Genomic DNA, 19925 nt, shown 5'->3' on the forward strand with positions numbered 1-19925 from the left:
TTATTTTGTCTTTATCTTATGCATCAGCATTCTTACGAAGAACCTTTGTTTCTTCCATTTGAGATTGTGTGCTTTATGAACTGAGCAGATGTTGCCTTTCATGTGATTAAACAATATTTTTTTCCTAGCTCATACTTCTTAACCAATTCCTACCTGCCTCTCATCATGAATCATTGAAGATAATTCTCCAGTCATGCATTTAAAAAATCTACTTGAAAGAAAAGGTCAAAGAGATTTTTTGAACTGACCACTTAATTTAAAATATGTTGCCATCAATTAGCCAGTGCTATCTACTTTTCTCCTAAGAACAGAAATAAATGACTCCAATGACTTTACTTTCTTTGCTTGGTTTAATATCCGTGGATCTTGCTATCCTCTCTTGAGAAGAATTTGGTCTTTTATTCTAACGACTCACAAAAGGAAAGGCAGTGACACCTGGGGCACATATGTTTTTCTAAGTCACTTGAAAATCTTTCACTTGGGAAAAAACTGTATTAAAAATCTGGGCCTGGTCAACTTAATATAGATATTTTAAAACAGTAGAACTAATGGCAATAGAACACCTTTTATTTTGCGGAGGAGATGGAAAGTTTAAAGATGTAAGAAGAAATGCTTGATTTTTTTAGATTTTACTGAATATATATCAGTATCCTTATTGTTTTCAGGGAAGCTAGGAAGAATTGGAGAATGTGTAATAAAACTGCACGATTTGACAGATTTAGACAGCTGGCTCCCTCACAAGAAGTTCACATTTTGTTAATGTCACCCACGTTGAATAAGGGACGATTAGATGGTAAGGTCCATTTACAAAAATGGTTGTCAGGACATTTTTTTTTTTAATTGTAAAACTTTCTGTGATGGAATTCAGTAAAAGGGCTATGAAGAGAAAGCAATGGAGACAAAAGATTGCTATTAACCTACAGATGCAGGCTACTGCATGGTTCATTGCAAGATTTGTCACACTGTTGGGCCAATGAAGTGTTAGTGTGACTAGAAGGGACCACCCCTTTTCTGGGGTAAGAGGGCAATTTGGTCTCCATGCTCATTTAATCCTGAGACTTCTTTGAATAGACTGTCAATTGAATCTAAATTGTGCAAAATTATGCATGCACTTTTTAATGCAGGCTATTGTTCACTAAGCACTGAACCAAGATTTCTCAACCCATTTCCATTTGGCATGAGGTCACTTGAAACTTAAGTAATCATATATGGAAGACAAGAGCAGTGTACTTAACCAATCTTTCTACATTGTGGCTTCTATATAAATGCTTACTGGGCTTTAATTGCAAATCTCTCACCTTAAAACAACAGAGAAATACTAGCTACAACATATTTTTTAAATTGAGGCTTGTATTCCTAAAGGTAAGGAGCAGGTTTAGAAAGTCAGCTGGTGCTGCATAATCTATACTGCTCTACAATTTAGATTCTAGAGGAATGGATGTTTACAGAAGGACAGCCATAGTGGGTATGCACTTGTCATGAGTAGATGTGTTTTTTCAGTAGTGCAAAGAGGCCTTATATTTTGTTAAAATCCAAACGTGGAGAGCTGGCTTTGAAAACCATGAAGAAAAATATCTACTAGACTTTTTGCAGTTTTAAGTCAGAACATGTCATCTCTTTAAAACCCTGAACAGAACATTTACAGAAAATTTATTGATACGTTAACCAAAGAGTATTTTCATTGAGTTCTGAAGGAACACGTACATTTAAAGTCTTATTTGGCAAGAATTATTATGTTAAAAATTTGTACAGGTGACAGCTTACATAGCCAAGATTTTTAAAAAAACAAGTGAGCTCTTCTCCAGTGAGGTTCGATTCAGTGGAAATCTGCAACATTCTAATAACATGGACTCTGACAGTCTTGCTATGGTGAAAAGCACTTTACAAATGTTTAATGCTGGAATTTTATAAGAATTGGCTGTTTTCTTGCTTTTTCTTCCGTCGTTAATGATTACATGTTGGCACAAGGATACCTTGCTAGATTAGATCCACAGCATATTAAAGACTGTTTGCCTTCTCACTCCCCTTCTTTCCAATTAAGTTGGTGAAAAATGTAACTTTAGTGTTTTACAGGACAGGGTAAAGGTGTTTCATCTAGGTGATGTCTATATTATAAAAATAAAATAAAATATATAAATATGTAACATAAACCCAGTGCCTACTGTTAAATAAAATATACAATAAAAGCAGACCTTTTAGGAAGACTGATTTTAAAATATGCTGTTATGATTTAATTATAAAACACTTGAAAACAATCTTGAGATTAAGACGAAGTAATCAGATTTCTCAGCCAATAAAAAGATAAGTAACATTCTGTAATTGGATACGCTGACAAAAATGAAGATTACAATTTTATATCAAGTTGCTCTCTTAGAAATTCATCAGGGAGTTCTGAAACATTCTCTCCTAGTATAGTACTTTAATATAAAAATATTGCCTTTTTTATTCGATCCATCAGATTGCACAGTAATGTTTCAAAACTCTATTAAAGTTGACTTTAGTGATTACTGACAGAAGATTCCTGGGAAGTCAAATAATCTCTTCTAGTGACATAAAAAATTTGTTATCAATTTACAGTGGAATTTCTGTGTAAATTACTCTGCCCAAGGAAGTACATATTTTTAAAAATCATCTGTTAAGTAACAACGCATATAGGGATTATGAGTATGTGTATGTGCATATGTGAACAAACATGCTGACATACACACAGAGGATCTGCACATTTCTGGAAATCATTTTTAAATTAATAAAAGAGAATGAAATCACAGGAGTGTGTAGCAGGATAACAGTCTTTTTTTTTTTTTTTTTTAATGACAGGCTAAAAATAAATGCCCATTGGAAAGGAATATGCAAACAGTCCCAGAAACTATACAATGTAACTTGTTAGATCCAGCAAGTAAGATGTCATGTCAATGATCTGATCAAGAATACCTGCCCTGGTCACTCTGCGGATGTTTCTGTCCACTTGTTCACACTGAGGACCAAGATATCCTTTTTTACAGAGGCACTTGTTCGGTCTAACACAGACACCTCCATGACGGCATGCTGGCTCACATTTTGCTGGGAGAGAAAAAGAGCAAGAACATCACACTCTCATTCTGTGTGTCAGAAACAGGACCGAGCATGAGACCTACAAATATTGCTGAATAAGGGAAGCGAGGGAAAAAAGGAGGGAGATGGTTACAAAATGATCTGAAAGATAAATATACCAGTAGCAAACGCGCTTTTACACCCATAGTTATTTGGAGGCCTGAACTTGGCACAGAACGAGAGACATTTCTAGAGAAGCGGAGATCATGAGAAACAGTTGCAACCCTTTGCAAAATTAACTCTATTTAAAATGAAGATTTTAGTCCTTCAAAATCTCTGCTCCACAGGAGCATTTTCTACAGAGGGCCTCCCAAACTCTGTTCCCATTCCTTCAAGGTAGGATCGCAACATGGGAGTAACCCAGCCTGAGGGGGAGACAGAGAGGCTCAAGCATCTCCAATGTAACATAAAGGAACAATCAGTTTTGGATTTTGGCTAGGTGGAATATCCACCATATAAACTCCTTTGGATTCTTCCTTCCTCTTGCTTCCAGGGGCAGACAGCATATGCTTTGCTCTCTGATGACACTTTGAAGTCCCTTTCTGGAGTCAGTGCAATTGGCCAACAAAGGATGTTCTGAGCCAACATTTTCAGGGTTACCCTACAGCACAGAATTTATTCATTAAAGAATTTTTACCACTACAATATAAATGGGGAATATAAAGATATACTGCTAAAATGAGACATAAAATTGGATACATAAATTGCCATTTTCTGATTAAATCTGGGGAGTACAGTCACTGTGGATGGAGTCAAATTCCTTCAATACATTTCCCTATGTTTTGACAAGACAGAGTTATTTTAACCTTTCAAATACATTAATCAAATTCCAGGGGTCTGTTTTTGACACATGGAAAAGAAAAAATAAGCAGAAAGTAAACAATTTTATGTTTTAAATCTGTGGGAGATGAGTAAACAATGTGAGTACACGAATAAAATTCTTGATTGGGTCCAAAACATCCCAAATAAACAGATTACTTTTATAGAATGGTTTTGGTGAATGTTATATATTCAAACTATTTAAATTGATTCAGTGTAAAAATGAAAGTACCTCATGGAGTAAAACTTTATTTAACTCAATGTATGTCTATTTTCATTTATATCACAATTTATTATTAGTATCTATTAAGGTTTGTATAATGCCAACTGTATTCAAGATAATTCATTCACCCTCATTTAAACACGCTGTTACTAGCAGGCTTCAGGTAACATAAGAGATTAGGCAAAATGCAAAGCAGGGAATATAGCAGAATGGACACTTTATGTTATATTCTGTTACTAAAAGATGCAGAGAGGCTGGGCATGATGGCTCACACCTGTAATCCAGCACTCTGGGAGGCCAAGGTGGCAGATCACATGAGGTTGAGAGTTCAAGACCAGCCTGGCCAACATGGTGAAAACCCATCTCCACTATAAATACAAAAATTAGCAGGGCATGGTGGTGGGCGCCTATGATCCAAGCTACTCGGGAAGCTGAGGTGGGAGAATCACTTGAACCCAGGAGGCGGAGGTGGCGGTGAGCCGAGATCGCCTCACTGCACTCCAGCCTTAGCGACAGAGAGAGACTCCATCTCAAAAAAAAAAAAAAAAAAGGGAAAAAAAAAAGGCAGAGAAAGTAGATATTGTCAGGCAGCAAAGAAAGCAGAAAGACAATATATTAGCAGGAAATTTGAATATCATTACATTTGAATACTGATTCTCATATTTTTGGTCAACTAACAAAAAGGTAGAGAGGGTGGGTCAATAACATGTAAGCATTTTTTTTAAATAATGTAATTACTTAATTTCTGTTGAGTTTTAATTTTGATAATTCCTTCCTAGATACATAACCATAGTATTAATCAAACACATAATGTTATTAATGCTGAAGCAATTTAAGTTTAAAATGTATCCTCTATGTGTGGTTTTAAATGTTGGTTATTTTTGTTGGGCAATATAAAAATAGACAAGTTATAGTTATAATTCTTGGAAATACATCTTGAGGACAAACAAAAAGATAGCATTTATGAATAAATAATATTAAATGTTAATTTGATATTTTAATTTTCATTGGCAGTAAGTACTTTAATATTTGAAATAACCGAGATCAAAATCTTTTCTAAGTGATGGTATATGCTAATTGTTAGTTATGTATTTTCAGCATACACATTTTAAACTCTAGGTTTCTAAATTTTTCTAATTTTCTGACTTTACACCAAGTAGAACTTAAACATCACTGCACATAATTGAGGAACTATCAAGTTAAAGGCTAGAACAACCCTGGAAAAAATCTCCTTTGCTCTCTCTGAGCAGATACACACCTAGTTGATGGTTCACAGGGGAGCGGCAAAAAGCATGAAAAAACCTCATAATATGTCTCTAGATAATTGCATTTTCCCCTTTTATTTAATAACACCCACTGAAAAGCCCTGTTTTTAGTCTGCTGTGGTAGGAAAGCAAGCAGTAAAGGCAGGGAGGGCATTTACGGGGTGTCTGGAAAATGCTAGTGCTTGGAGAGGGGTTTGGCAAACACTATGTCATTGGCTAGTGTGAAATCTCAGAACCCAGGATCGAGAGGCCCACAGAGATTATCTAGTTGTGCTATTTGCATTTTTGACTTTTTGAAAGGACTCAGTCATTTAAAGGTTTTGTATATTTATAATTAACTTACATAAGTGAATTGTTTACATTAAGAAAATGAGCAAGATTTTACTTACAAGCTCAGAAACAGATGAGCATTAATAGTACTGTAAATGGCTAAACACTTTTGAACACTATATTATTGTAGAAGAAACAATCGGTGTTGAGTTCTTGAGTACCTAAGGATTGACTCATCCCCAGTCCTTTTCAGGTGAAAACAAAAATACTAACCGATTCTGCAGAAGTCCCCCTCCCAGCCTGGACTGCAGCAGCACTTTCCCGTGGGGGTGCAGTAGCCGTTTCGACAGAGCCTGGAGCACTCTGAAGTCAGTGTCTGTGCAGGTTGTACCGTGGCTCTGCATTCCTCAGGCATTAAAGGTCTACATTAAAAGACAATAGTTGAAAGTGTATTCCAGTTGAAAACCAGTAGTGGAATGAAATTTAGTGATTCTGTGGTTTACAAAGCATGCCTCTTACTTTCTAGAGAGACTTTTATTTTTTTAAGACACTCAGATTTACGACTTTCTAAGGATAGGAAATACATATCAGTGAGGAAACAAGCTAACCAGTTTGTAACCCAACTAAACACATTAAACATTCTAAGAAACTTTATCCTGATCAAAACCCATTGATGAAAACTATCTTTAATTAATTTGATATTTCACATTTGGTAACTACGAATTTCTAACAATTGCAATATTTAAAGTAAAGATGTATGAATATCTTAAAACTTTTCCCCCATATCTACAAAAATGTTTAGGAATAGTGTCTGAGATAGTTTCACTTGTTATTTACACAGTCGGCAGTAGTACAGGGCTGAAGGCATTCATCAAACTGACTTGTAGCCTGAAAAGCTTTGGAATCAATTTTTGTTTTAATTTTACATTTCTTTTGAGATAATATTTTTAGACTGATTTTTCTTGAAAGGCAACCGTAATATATGTGTGTATACTATTGAGTCAAAGTTTAAACTCCAGGCACAGAAAGATCCATATATATGTAAAGATTATATATATATAAAATCTGATTTTGATCTATATATATGTCAAGATTATGTATATATATATATATAAATAACTTGATTTTGTCCTGCTATAAGGAAAAAGAATGCCAAAAGTAGCAAACAGAAACATCTTATTTGCAATGTAAAATGTCATAGATTTTAATTGTTCTACAACTGCCATCATTTAGAGTGGAAACCAAGATGCCTTCAGAAGATTTTTATGGTTCTTACTGTTTTTAAAATAAGATGTCATTCAAGCTGGGTCAGGTTGGAGTCATGGTCACAACTGCTCATTACCTAATCTTCAGGGAAAAAATGTGCAGTGGCACTTTCCTATCTGTCGCTGTTACCTGTGCCATAGTGTGGTGAGAAGATTCTTTTCAGTTTAAGGAATGTAAACAAATGTTTTCATTGACAGTCAAATCAATAGCATTAGGATGGCCAAGCAGATGGACACCTTAAGTACCATAAGAAGAAGGTGATCATTACAGGTCAAAACCTCAAGAGGTAAATTACAGAGCTTTCTGAGACAAGCAAATAATTAAGCCCTGCAGACTCGGCTTTTTTGAGATAGGTTACCTTGTTATGTCCCTATGGCAATATGAACAGTGATAATAATTTGGGACCTGATCACAGATTGTTTCTACAATGACTCAAAACCATATAAACCATATATGTTAAAAACAAAAATATTTAAAACATACAGTGGCTTCCCTAGCTCTTCTCCCGAAGAAAAGTCCCACTCTATGTTGAAAGTGCTGTGTTCTGCAGCTAGCATGACAATTCAGGAAACACCCTTAAATCTATTCAGCCTCTTATTTGAATCTAGGAATGGTCAATTTCTGTGAAAGGTCCTGCAGGCATTCTATGCACTAAGCATATTTTTATTCAAAAAACATTAACAGTTCCCATGTGTTCCTCAAAAGTGTCTTTCCGGGAGTAAGGGTAGGGTGGGATAAGGTAGAGAAAATGTTAAATGGCTATGCCAAGAAAAGTAAGGACACAATCTTCGCCTTCTTCTTGTTGTTCTTGAGTATCCCAAGTATATTCTATTTCTTTCTCATTTAAAATTCTTATTTTATTTGTGAGACAATGGCGGCATTTCTGACCACAAGAAGAGCAGTTTTTCAGTAGCCATGAAATTCTTCTGAGTTGTAGGCCATGATCATCTACGAGGTGGCATTCAGTAAGCAGATATTCTAATTGAAATTGCAGAATTCTGTGCATCTAATTTCTATTCCTTACTCACTTGCTCACCCACTTTCTGACTCATTCAAGAAAAGAGACCCAGAAATAGAGTATGTCAAAAATCTATTACATGTTATAGGCAATGCAAAATTTGCAGGTACCTACCCTCACATACTTCCCCATAAGGTGGTTTACCCCTAAACTGGTGAATCTAAAGAGATGGCATCATTTAGATCATGAATATAGGTGAACTTTGTTAAACAACAACTAGAAGATGTTGCCTGTTTGAGGCAAAGTATAGGAACACTGATTCACGGGCACTGGGAAAAGGAATGAGGACATGATAAATAGGAATCCGATACTGAAGGGCAATTCTTTCGGGAAGAGTGACCCCTGTTTCCCCACTGATACTCCAGTTTGATGCTTGGACTATTTTTCACCAAACATTCAAACATATGGAAACTCAGATTAGGGAGAAGATTCTAAATTTTTTTTTTCCCTAAAATTTGGTAAATGTTTGTCTACCTGCGGATGTAGTAATTATTTTACACCTGGGCTTATTTACTTTAATTTATATAAGACTGTGTAGCTGTAATATACAAACATTGTAATTCCCTCAAGTTGTATTTAAATGCCAGGAGAATTTATCTTTTTTTGTTCTACATAGTTGATAAATCACATTCTGTATTTATTATATTAAATCAATCCTCTCTCTTTTAAACTGTTACTCTATCAAGATTCCCTTAATATGAACATTGACATAAAAGATTGCTTGTCTCTTATAGAGTTCTGTTCAGGAATAGGCTATTTATCTTTCTTTTTTCCTTCTTCACTGAAGGTTTTCTGAGGGCAGAAGCTACATACTCAATCCTCTTCAAGTCCAATCCTTTACTTGGGCAAGTACTGAGCTCTTCAGGGGGATAAGACATAAATAGTACAGGGTCCTGAGCCTCACACAGACCACTGAGGGTAACACAAATAGGCACACACAAAAGTATAATGCAGTGTGATCTTTGCTATGATACAGGCACACATGAAGTATTATAGCTACACAGATGAGGAGGCAACTAGTTTAAGGGATGTTATAGAGAGATGACATTTATACTACCACGTATTTTATCTTCTTCAGGTATTCATATTCATAGGAAATAGGAAAATTCTGTATAAGTCAGTCAATAAATGTTTATTAAATTAAATTAGGTCAGGTATGGTGGCTCACACCTGTAATCCCAGCACACTGGGAGGTCAAGGTGGGTGGATCACCTGAGGTCAGGAGTTTGAGACCAGCCTGGCCAATATGGTGAAACCCTGTCTCTACTAAAAATACAAAAATTAGCTGGATGTCGTCATGGGTGCCTGTAATCCCAGCTACTCAGGAGGCTGAGGCAGGAGAATCACTTGAACCCAGGAGGCAGAGGTTTCAGTGAGCCAAGATCATGCCATTGCACTCCAGCCTGGGCAACAAGAGTGAAATTCTCTCTCAAAACAAATAAATAAAATAAAGAAATTAAATTGAATCTATATAGTAGTAACTTTCTCAGGCACATTCTCTGAAATATGAACTCCATGAGGACAAATATTTCCTCTCATCTCTTGTGACTCCCCAGGACCTAGAAGAATGTGTTGCACATGGAAGATGGTTAATAAAAATCTGTTGAATGAATGAAATTAATGAGAATATGGAATTTTAAAAGGGTGTTTGCGTCCTTTCTATGTTGTTGTGTAAAGACATCAGGAAAATATGGGCCATTCAGGGGAGGGATATCCTTAAAATCTAATTGCTATACTTTCATATCATAAACACAAAACATTTATTGTATTTCTCTCTATTGCCTAAATAAACTTGTCTTAAAGTTTTTTTCAAGGTACAGTTATACTTATTCTGAAAGATACATTTTGATAATAATTATAATCATAGTAAATAAACCGAAGGTTAAGAAGTCAAAGTCAGCATGAGATAAAGAGATAGGACTGTCTTCTCTTCCAGGTGAGAATTAACTCAACACATTAAAATTCAATTTTCTAATATTTGGTAGTATCTGACAAAGATTTTTGGTGATTCCAACCATTCCCCTGCAATCACTTTTTGTAATGGTGACGTTCTCCCTTTTACTGAAAAGAACAGGGCCTCTTTACGTGGAATAAAGAGAAACAAAAAGGGAATAAACAGTACCTTTAAACTTTATTATTATTGTCTTATTGAAATAGACCATCTTACATATACTTAAGTGCTACATATATACACCTAGATAGGACCTAAACAAAACTTTAGGGTATACATCTGTGATGCATTAACCCATTTTCATACTTATTTTTATTGGACTGGAAAATTGGGTGCTTTAATGTACAATCTAATACATTAGATTTAAATATATTAAATTAGATTTAAATATATTAAATAGCTTTAAATATATTAAATCTATTTAAAATATTTAAATCTAATTTAATACATTTAAATGATTTAGAATCATTTAAATTGTTTTGTTCTTCTTTTAAACAACAACTCCTTAAACCTCTGGACCCTTCACTCTACTAAATGAAGTCAGAGTAACTTTCAAAACAGAAAACTTACCCAACAGGGTGTTTAGGCTTGTAGAAAAGAATATATCTAGTCTATTTGTTCACAGCTATCCCCATAGCCCTTGAATTTAATTTAAATCTGAAAAACATATTTCCTAATCCCTTCACACATGACAAATAATGAAATGCTAAAACCCTAGTGCAGAAAACTGTCCAACATTCTTTAATGTATAAAGCACTGTTTTCAGAAATTTAAAAAATGCTCTTAGAAACCAACTTTGGCTTGTTTTGTGTAGTAGGATAAAGATTTGGATGCTTTTTTGAAAAAAAGGAAGTTGAGAAGCATAAGTTATTATAACACACGTTATAGGTGATGACTTTCTGTGAATAGCTAAGACCAACAGTGAACGTCTTTGGGTAGTGGTATTATGAATGATTTTCATTTCATGATATTTAATTTAGGGGATGAACAAATAAATCAATACATGGGAAGTCCTTTGACTCTGTGTGGAGGTACGAGGATAAATCCTGTCTGAGCAGGACCACCCTTCCAAATGAGCACTGCAGAAATCTATTTTGTCTAACAAAAAGGAAAGGAGCTCATTCTGAAATTTTTGTGAGGTGTCCAGATTTTGAATTCATTTCATTGTAAAACAAGATATACAGATCAAGAGTAATATTTATGTGTGAAATCCTGATAGGGGTATTAGAAGACGTACTAATTCTGTAGGCTCTCTTAGACAGCTTTATGTTTAAGGGCGGAAGGTGACATAAGAACTGTCTTACTTCTTTATCCATAGACACATTGGGACACATGGAAAAGAGCACCCTTGCAACTCTAACATTTAAAAGACTACTTTTCTTCCATGCTTTCTTTCATTCTCATGAGTTAGGAAAAACTGATAAGTCAAAATCCTCATTCCACAGAATGCAGAATCTCAGGCCATAACCCCAGATCTACCGATTTTGAATCTTTAACACAATGGTCAGGTGACTCACATGCATATTCAAGTTTGTGAGGCCTGTTTCTAAATTAGGTCCATTTCCCAGCCAGGAGGAATCAACGTGGCCTTTAATTAGTGCATTCAGGTGCTTCCAAGTACAGAATGCTCTGAAATCTTCCAGTTGGGTGGAGTCTTTGCCTGAACAAGGAGGCAGTCTTCGAATGCCACAGCAGATTCTATGGTTTAATGAATTTCCTCACGCTGTAAGCAATTTGATACACAGTGATTATCCTTGACCACTCATCGTTTTTAAGCCAATACTCATCACTTTTACCTAAAAAAGGGTAAGGAAGTGAAAAATTTCTTATGATGGGATGAATTTTTACTGTCTCCCATCTGTGGAGCTTTAGGCATAGGAATAAGTGCTAGTATAGTACTTGCTGTGTCATCTTTTTATTGCCTTTCTGAAAGGCAGTACACAAACTGATATTCTTCTTCTTTGTAATTGTCTTTAATCTGGCTGTTCACTGAATTTTTCCTGGTCATATTGGTGTTTCTTTCTTCAGTGTCAGTTTACTTATAAGGAGTAGAATGCTATATTCTGAAGGATTTACCGCATGTTTTGAGACTATACATAGCCATTTTGTAGCAGCTTTAAAAACAACAATGCATTATACAAACTCAGTTTCGCTGAGGAATCATATATTTATAATACAATCATATTTCAGGTAGAAGAACGGAGCCAGTGGAATCTATTCCTGTGTAACCATGTAATATTGATCTCATTGGGACTTCATGGCAGTATCGACAGCAACATACATTTCCTAATGGTATTTTTCAAGTTCTATTTGAAGTACAGCAAGAAATTAAATGTTTCAAGAGTCACTGCTTTCATTTTATTTTTAAGGAATACCTTTTTTGACATTATAGCATATGTAGGCTGAAGAAATATATGTTTTATGTATTCTTAAATAACTCTGATACTAGAATAAAGAGCAAAAAACCTTTGAATTCAAGGATAACTCTGATTTTATGTACTTTATAAATCATATTCAAATTTTTAATTTGTGCTAAATATTTCTAAAATTTGAGTTTAGCACAGATAAAGCTAATGTTCTGTCTTATTTTCACATAGTGTCTAGAAATTTCTCTGTTCTGAAATGTGTTGAAAACAAGTGGGGCTTGGCATTGGCTGTCTTCTTTGTGACTAATATTCCCTTCATTTTGAGGGTTTCTGCTGTTTAAAAGTCTCATCCTCACATGATGAACTGACTTGCTCACTAATAAACAGTGTTACTTGGCTTTAATACCTAGGCAGTTTGAAACTGAGTTGGCACTAAACCTTTCAAAGGAGGCAAAAGCAGTAGTAATTTAGTGAATTGAGCCACAGGTTTGACTATCTACTGCTAATAAGATTGTCAGAAATTTCACAAATATCCATCTAATTTTCTTCTGTGGTTAAAGATGCAACCATAATAAAAGCAAATAATGAAGCCACTTACATTTTTCATGTTTAACTTTATTCTCATGAGTGAGGGCCAACTTTGCAATTCTTAAATTTAAAAGATCAGAAAGTGTATGAAGAGATAAAGTGGCTTTCACACAGCTAGTTACAGAGAATTCTGGAACTCTTTCCTGGTTCAGTGTTCTTTCCACTGAACTGGCCCTCTTAGTTTAGGAAAAAAGGTAGCAACGTAACCACATTTCAGGTCCTATTAATCTCACTACACAAACATCACCACAGTGCACAAATATCTAAAAGGGTATGTGGATCTCCTGTATCAACTTTGTTTTATCAGCTTAACTCAATGCATATATTTCCATGGGAAAATCAGGACGTGAAAAGTTATGTAATATCTTACAGGAAAAACCTAGGAGAAAAGATTAATGAAACTAAATAATAATGTTATGTGCTTTTAGATAGACAACGTCCAGTTTTATCAAATTGCCATAAGTATTTGTTGTATTATATTTGCAATATCCTAGTTTTAGAAACTGATCAACTATAATATGAGCAGTGAATATAGAAAAAATAGGCATTTCTACTGTAATTCAACGTACATGTTCCTGAATAATATTGTATTCCACAAAATGGCACTTAAGTGGGCTGTTATGGATTGCTTGTTTCCCTCCAAAATCATATGTTGACGCTCTAACCCCCCAAATGACAGCATTATGAGACGGTGTCTTTGGGAAGAAGTACGATTTAAATAAAGTCATGAAGGTAGAGCCCCCATGATATGAATATTGCCATTATAAGAAGTGTCACCAGAGAGCTTGCTTTCTTTCTCTCTCCATCATATTAGGATACAGTGAGAAGGTGGCAGTATGCAAACTAGAAACAGAGCCTTCACCAAGCATCCAACCATGCCGGCACCCTGCTCTTGGATTTCCTCCAGTATGACTGGAAGTAAATGTCTGTTGTTTAAGCCACCTAGGTATTTTGTTATAACAGCCTAAGCTGACTAAGACAAGGGCTTATGGGAAGAATTGTTTTGGGGCAGACCCCTCAAGATCTGTGCAGCTTTGTAACTAAAGCAGTGATGAAAACAAAAGCTGGTACCTTGGAAGAAAGTTTGGGCAACCAAGCAAGCAGCTCAGAAGTAGCTGGAGGTCGCTTCAGGAAAGATTAGAAACGCACAAAACAAAATGATGATGGAAGTGGAACTCTGAAAAGAGGATGTGTACCCTGAAGAGAGCCATGGAAGGCTGTGGGATGCATCTTGAAAGGCGGAAACCCAGTGCAGGTACTTACTTTTCATTGACGGCTCAGTTGAAAAGGCTTTTTCTGCCTGTGCAACAGCTAGACTGAGGGCGTGTTCCTTTCCCTATAATTCTTGTTACGTCTTGCTTGAAAAGCTGCAAAACTACTTTCATGTTATGCTGAGATTCTCTTTTGTACATGAGCTTATTAGTGTTAAAGAAAGTCACACTGTAGCAGAACAGAAATGGGAAACCAAATAATGGTGGATTTTACCTACATCAATAACTTCTGGATCATCAGTTTGGCAATTTATAATGTACAGTGTTATGGTACAGTATTTTTGTTTCAAAGTGTTTTACCTCAAATAATAATTTTTACATTTTAATAATATATGTAGTCTCCTGGTTTAAGGTAAAAATAAACTCCTTAGGGGCTGGGACCAACTTTTTATTCATTCTCTGCCTCTGTGGCACATAAATGAACACAGGAGACATACAAAAAATGCTTCTAATGAAATCAGGACTAATCAAATCAGGAATCTTGGATTATATCTGTACTTACTCTGATATGGCACAAAAATAAAAACTAAATAATTAGGGTATAATAAAAAAGCCAATGCCATTGCTTCCTAATATAAAGAAGGAAATATATTCTGTTCAGAATTTCATGTCCAAAATCAAGTTTTTAACTTAAATACTTAATTCATAAACCATAATTGATAAAAATGTTAGACACAAGTATTGCTTATGTAATAATATAATCAGAGAAATTTTTTCAGATTTTATCTATTTTTATTGTGATGAAAACAGCCCAGGAGAATGACAACTAATATTAACGAATACAATAAATAGGCTGGGCACTGTGGCTCATGTCTGTAATCCCAGCACTTTGGGAGGCCAAGGCAGGCAGATTGCCTGAGGCCAGGAGTTTGAGACCAGCCTGGCCAATATGGCGAAACCCCGTCTCTACAAAAAATACAAAAAATTAGCCGGGTTTGTTGGCATGCACCTGTAATCCCAGCTACTTGGGAGGCTGAGGCAGGAGAATCGCTTGAACCCGGGAGGCAGAGATTTCAGCGAGCTGAGATCATGCCATTGCACTCCGGCCTGGGCATCAAGAACAAAACTCCGTCTCAAACACACACACATGCACACACACAGAGAATAAATAAATAACACTTGTATTACAACATCATTCAAAAGTTTTAAGAATGCAGTATTTTTCTTTTAGAAATCATCAAAAAAAAATTCTTAACTCCATTTCCCCACTTATAAAGCAATAGATCTACCAGTGTTTTAATTTCATATCATTCAAAGGTAGAAATTTAAGATTCACTAAATGCTTTAAAGGAGAAAAGAAATTTAAAACAAGTTTCTTTCCTATGAAAGAGCACAGGAATGTCAGTTCAAATTCTCTTTGAAGATGACTAGCCTGATAAATTTCCAAATTTTGATGTTCATATATCATTCGTTAGTCACAGTTGACAAAAATAAGTCATTTAAGTAACAGTTTTTTTTAACTCAACCGAAATGAATTAGTAACAAAGTCATGCTAAGATGCAGTTTTTTCTTTACAAGCTACATCTTCCTCTAGAAAACATCTTTTCAAAAAATTTGCATGACTGTTTTAGACATATCTAATGCAACATTAAATCTGTCTTTATCTAAGGGACTACAATATCTGATGATATACTACCTTATGATAAAAGTATAAGATATTCAAAAGGACTAATATCAGACTTCTAGCATTGTCCTAGAAGAGACAGTGGTGGGTATGGCAGTGGTTATGGCCATGTTAATTGAAAAGAAAATGCTTTTAGGAATTTTTGACTCAATATATAAGTCTCACTTTGAAGAATATATTCTTCATCATTCACATTCTCCATATTATATCTTTTTAAATGAATGCCAGTTTGAAGTGGCAATTCAGTCAAGTTTTCATAGCAATCTGTCCAATTACTAAAGAAGATGATATTCTAAGATTTGAAATTCATAGCTTAAGAGAGACTACTTAGAATAAAAGAGAAAATTCCTTTGAATGCTGTGGTCATATGTCACATTTCCAGGAAATAGGAGATATATATATACGTACACACAAGAAGACTGGTACATGTTCTCACTATAAATAATGATAAGTATGTAAGGTGACGGATATGCAAGTTAACTTGACTCAGTCATTTCACAACATTTATAAAAACATCATGTTGTACACCGTAAATATATGCAATTCCTATTTGTCAATTTTACCTTAAAGTTGGGGAAAAATTAAGAGTTTAGATTCATCTTTAATAGCTGTGGGAGACCAGTGAAGGATTTCAAGTAGGGGAGAAATAGAAGTAGTTTTGCATTTTATAAATACAAATCTGTCAGCATTTGGAATAAAAGCATATGATGGATTTTAAAAATAAGACATAAACACTTTAAAATAACACGGTCACACAAAGTTTTTTTCACAAATTATTATATAATAGTGCCTATTTATTTTGAAATAGGTGATGGCTCTACATAACATTGCATGTGTTACCTGTATGTTTCAGTGTGTCTGTACACATGTACATGTATGCAAATCTTACTAAAGTATGAATAAAATTTTAGTTATACTCAGGCTGCTACCATCTATTATGTATGCATGCTTATCCATTCATTAGAAGTTTCAACTTTGATCTTGCTCAATTCTTTTGTAGTGTATCTCTAAAATTTCAGATGCTATATGGCAGCTTAGTAGGGATTTGTTAGTTGAAAAGGTATTGTGCACAACAACAGGAAATCTAGTATACTGAGAAAGAATATAATCAGACAGATACATGTATATTCATCTTTGGTTACTGGATACATAGAATAATGATGATAGCAAAAATGTGGAAAATGTTTCCTTGCCTCTTAGACTTCAAATCCACCATGCTGAATGGACTTTTATAGGGCATATACTTGTTCATGACCTCTAGTGTTAAGAAATTCTGTCATGTTTGAAAACTAGTCCCTAGTGGAGCCTGTATCCCTGTTAATAGCTGAAAGGTCAATGGAGCTGCTAAACAGTTTGTATTACTGTCAGGGTGGCCATGAAAACACCACCTGCTGCAAGAGGACTTGGCAGCTGGGTCAACAGGCACTGTGGGAATTTATCAACTTAGGGGGGCCACTTGCATAAAACTTTGACTGATGAATTGGGACTAGACTGGCTTATTGGGCTAAAGCTGCTCTATTATGTATAACTTTCTTTGGGATGGCAGAGCTGCCTGCTGGCTCCCTGAGACATATGCAAAGGATAAACAGAACTGGTTTCCTCTTATGAAGTGATTTTTTTGTAAAAACACTCTTTAGCATCCAGTCTAATAAGAAGTAGGATGAAGATATTAAGAAAACAATAAACAAAGGGCAGTAAGTGGGCCATGGGGGGAAGAAGAATGAGGGGCAGTTTTTGATATTGGTCACAGAGGAGATTGGGGATACAATATTTCTATAAAATGACCCCTCAAGCCTGGAATTTGCATTGTTAATTTATAGACTCATTAAGGGAATGGTCTGTGTGACTTGGTTGGGTAACAGATAAGCGATATGTTAAAATATAGCAAGAGTGGGTACATAGTAATTAAATCTACATGATGGAGAATAATTTTCCTTTACAAATTCCTAGAGAAATAAAGCCTGGAAAAGTTTCAAAAAAAGTCATTTGGTTTAAGTTCATCTGAAACAAAAATTAAAGAATATTTGTCAATACTATGAAAAAATTTGTGTTCTATAAAACTAAATCTTGGAAGTTACATAACTTTGTTGGAATTCTTTAATTTCCACCCCTAGGAACATTTATGTGCTTCTGAAAGGATTTAGCAAAGAGCAACCAAGGTATAATTTGGACATTTGAAAACTACGTATTAAGAGTTATTTTTTTTTTTTTTGGAAACGGAGTCTCGCCCTGTTGCCCAGTGCTGGAGTGCAGTGGCATGATCTCGGTTCACTGCAACTTCCACCTCCTGGATTCAAGTGATTCTCCTGCCTCAGCCTCCTGAGTAGCTGGAATTACAGGCATGCACCACCACGCCCAGCTAATTTTTGTATTTTTAGTACATAGAGGGTTTCACCATGTTGGCCAGCCTGGTCTTGAACTCCTGACCTCAAGTGATTCTCCCATCTCGGCCTCCCAAAGTGCTGGGATTACAGGCGTGAGCCACCATGCCTGGCTCTATTGAAGGTTATTAGAAGCTCCATAGATGTCTTTATTCCAATTTTGGAACTAAAGGAACCTTAAAAGTTGAGAGATCATCTGAAAATAATCCTGGAATGCCTGGAATAAACATACAAAAATTACTAAAGAATGTAATATGTTTAAAATATATTATTTAAACACCTTCACAGCCCTCTGTAGAATGCAGCAGGGACAGAAATATCATCTTCTACATATTTTTTGATGGACAAAGGGGTGCAGTATGGTGAAATAATCTATGCTGGGTGCTACACTAAGGAAGATTTAGAGACCAGACCAATTGACTCCCTGTCTGACCCAGATAGACTTCCTCCCAATCTTGACTAGTTTCAGATGGCACTACTAAGTGAAAGTAAAATTATTGCCAAGATTTTGTGTTCAGTTTATCTAAATCTGTTTTCTAGAACTGCTAGCTGAAGGAGCCCCCAGGCTAAGGCATACTGAATTCAGTACTAGAGACTTTTTTGGATCCTGTGAGTTGGCTGAGTAAACTGGGTGATTGGTGCTGATTTGACCTTAACTCTGCTCTGCCATAAGATGTGACTGTTCAATCCCTGAAGGTATTCCAAGAGTGTGTACAATGTTCTAACATGGAGGCAAACTTAATTCCTTTTCTGTTTCCTTGGAAGTTGCTTTTTTTTTTTATTTAGACAGAGTCTCACTCTGTCACCCAGACTGGAGTGTAATGGCATGATCTCGGCTTACTGCAGCCTTCTCCTCCTGGGTTCAAGTGATTCTCCTGCCTCAGCCTACTGAGTAGCTAGGATTACAGGCACCCACCACCATGCCCAGCTAAGTTTTTGTGATTTTACTAGAGACGGAGTTTTTACCAGATTGGCCAGGCTGGTCTCAAACTCCTGACCTCAGGTGATTCACCCACCTCGGCCTCCCAAAGTTCTGGGATTACAGGCGTGAGCCACCATGCCCGGCCTGGTGGAGTTTTTTCTTAACTCAGGAGTTTTTTCTTAACTCCTGAGTTCTAGGCATTTTCTTTTTTATTTTTTTTTCGTGCTAAACAATGGCATTTAATTTTTACAAGAGGATATCTCACCATCCTTTTCTGAGATTGCTGCACACTGTAATTGATTTGAAACTTACGTAAATGATTATGTAGCTTACAGCTTTAGATCAAATTGTCCTTACAGACTGAGGTGGTAATACTAGAACCTTATCTGTTTTTGCCAAAATGATTTAAGAGATACTACATATATAGTTTCTATGGTTTCTAAACTCCCTCATTGTGTGTTTGTGTGTGTGTGCATGTGCACATGTAGGAAAAAAATAGGAAAAACATAAATCCTATGGTAAGAATGTAACTTCTATGACATATAATACAGAAAATAAAAATTTCATAGTTTTCTGCTTTTCTCTTCTTGGGCCACAAATCAACTGCTGTTTGAAAGTTATTCTGAAAACATTATTCTAGCAAGTCTGGGGGCTTTGGTACGAGAATACAATTAACCTAAGAGTTTAATTTGTGTGTTTGATTTTTGGTATAACAAAATGTGTCTATATATTGTTTTTATAGTTGATAAGATTCTTTTTTAAAATTCAGCCTCAAAAATTTTAGAAAAACAATTCTGCCCTAACACAGACATCCTGAACATTACTATGCTTGTAATTAGTTTGTGTCCAAAATAATCCTGTTCACACACTT

The 19925-nt window shown here is 35.5% G+C and overlaps 1 protein-coding gene across 1 annotated transcript in view; it reads right to left on the reverse strand.

Annotated features, from left to right (window-relative positions):
* Positions 1–2775: 2775 nt before the first annotated feature.
* Positions 2776–19925, reverse strand: part of HHIP (hedgehog interacting protein) — a 93387-nt gene continuing 76237 nt past the window's right edge. Inside the window, exons 12-13 of the mRNA XM_011957080.1 lie at positions 5941–6089; positions 2776–3060 (exon numbers count right to left, since the gene is read on the reverse strand). Coding sequence (XP_011812470.1) covers positions 2867–3060; positions 5941–6089 — 343 coding nt within the window. The 3' untranslated portion in view covers positions 2776–2866. The remainder of the gene's footprint in view (positions 3061–5940; positions 6090–19925) is intronic.

The sequence above is a fragment of the Colobus angolensis genome, unplaced genomic scaffold, assembly GCF_000951035.1.
Source record: "Colobus angolensis palliatus isolate OR3802 unplaced genomic scaffold, Cang.pa_1.0 Scaffold111, whole genome shotgun sequence".
NCBI classification, from domain to species: domain Eukaryota; kingdom Metazoa; phylum Chordata; class Mammalia; order Primates; family Cercopithecidae; genus Colobus; species Colobus angolensis.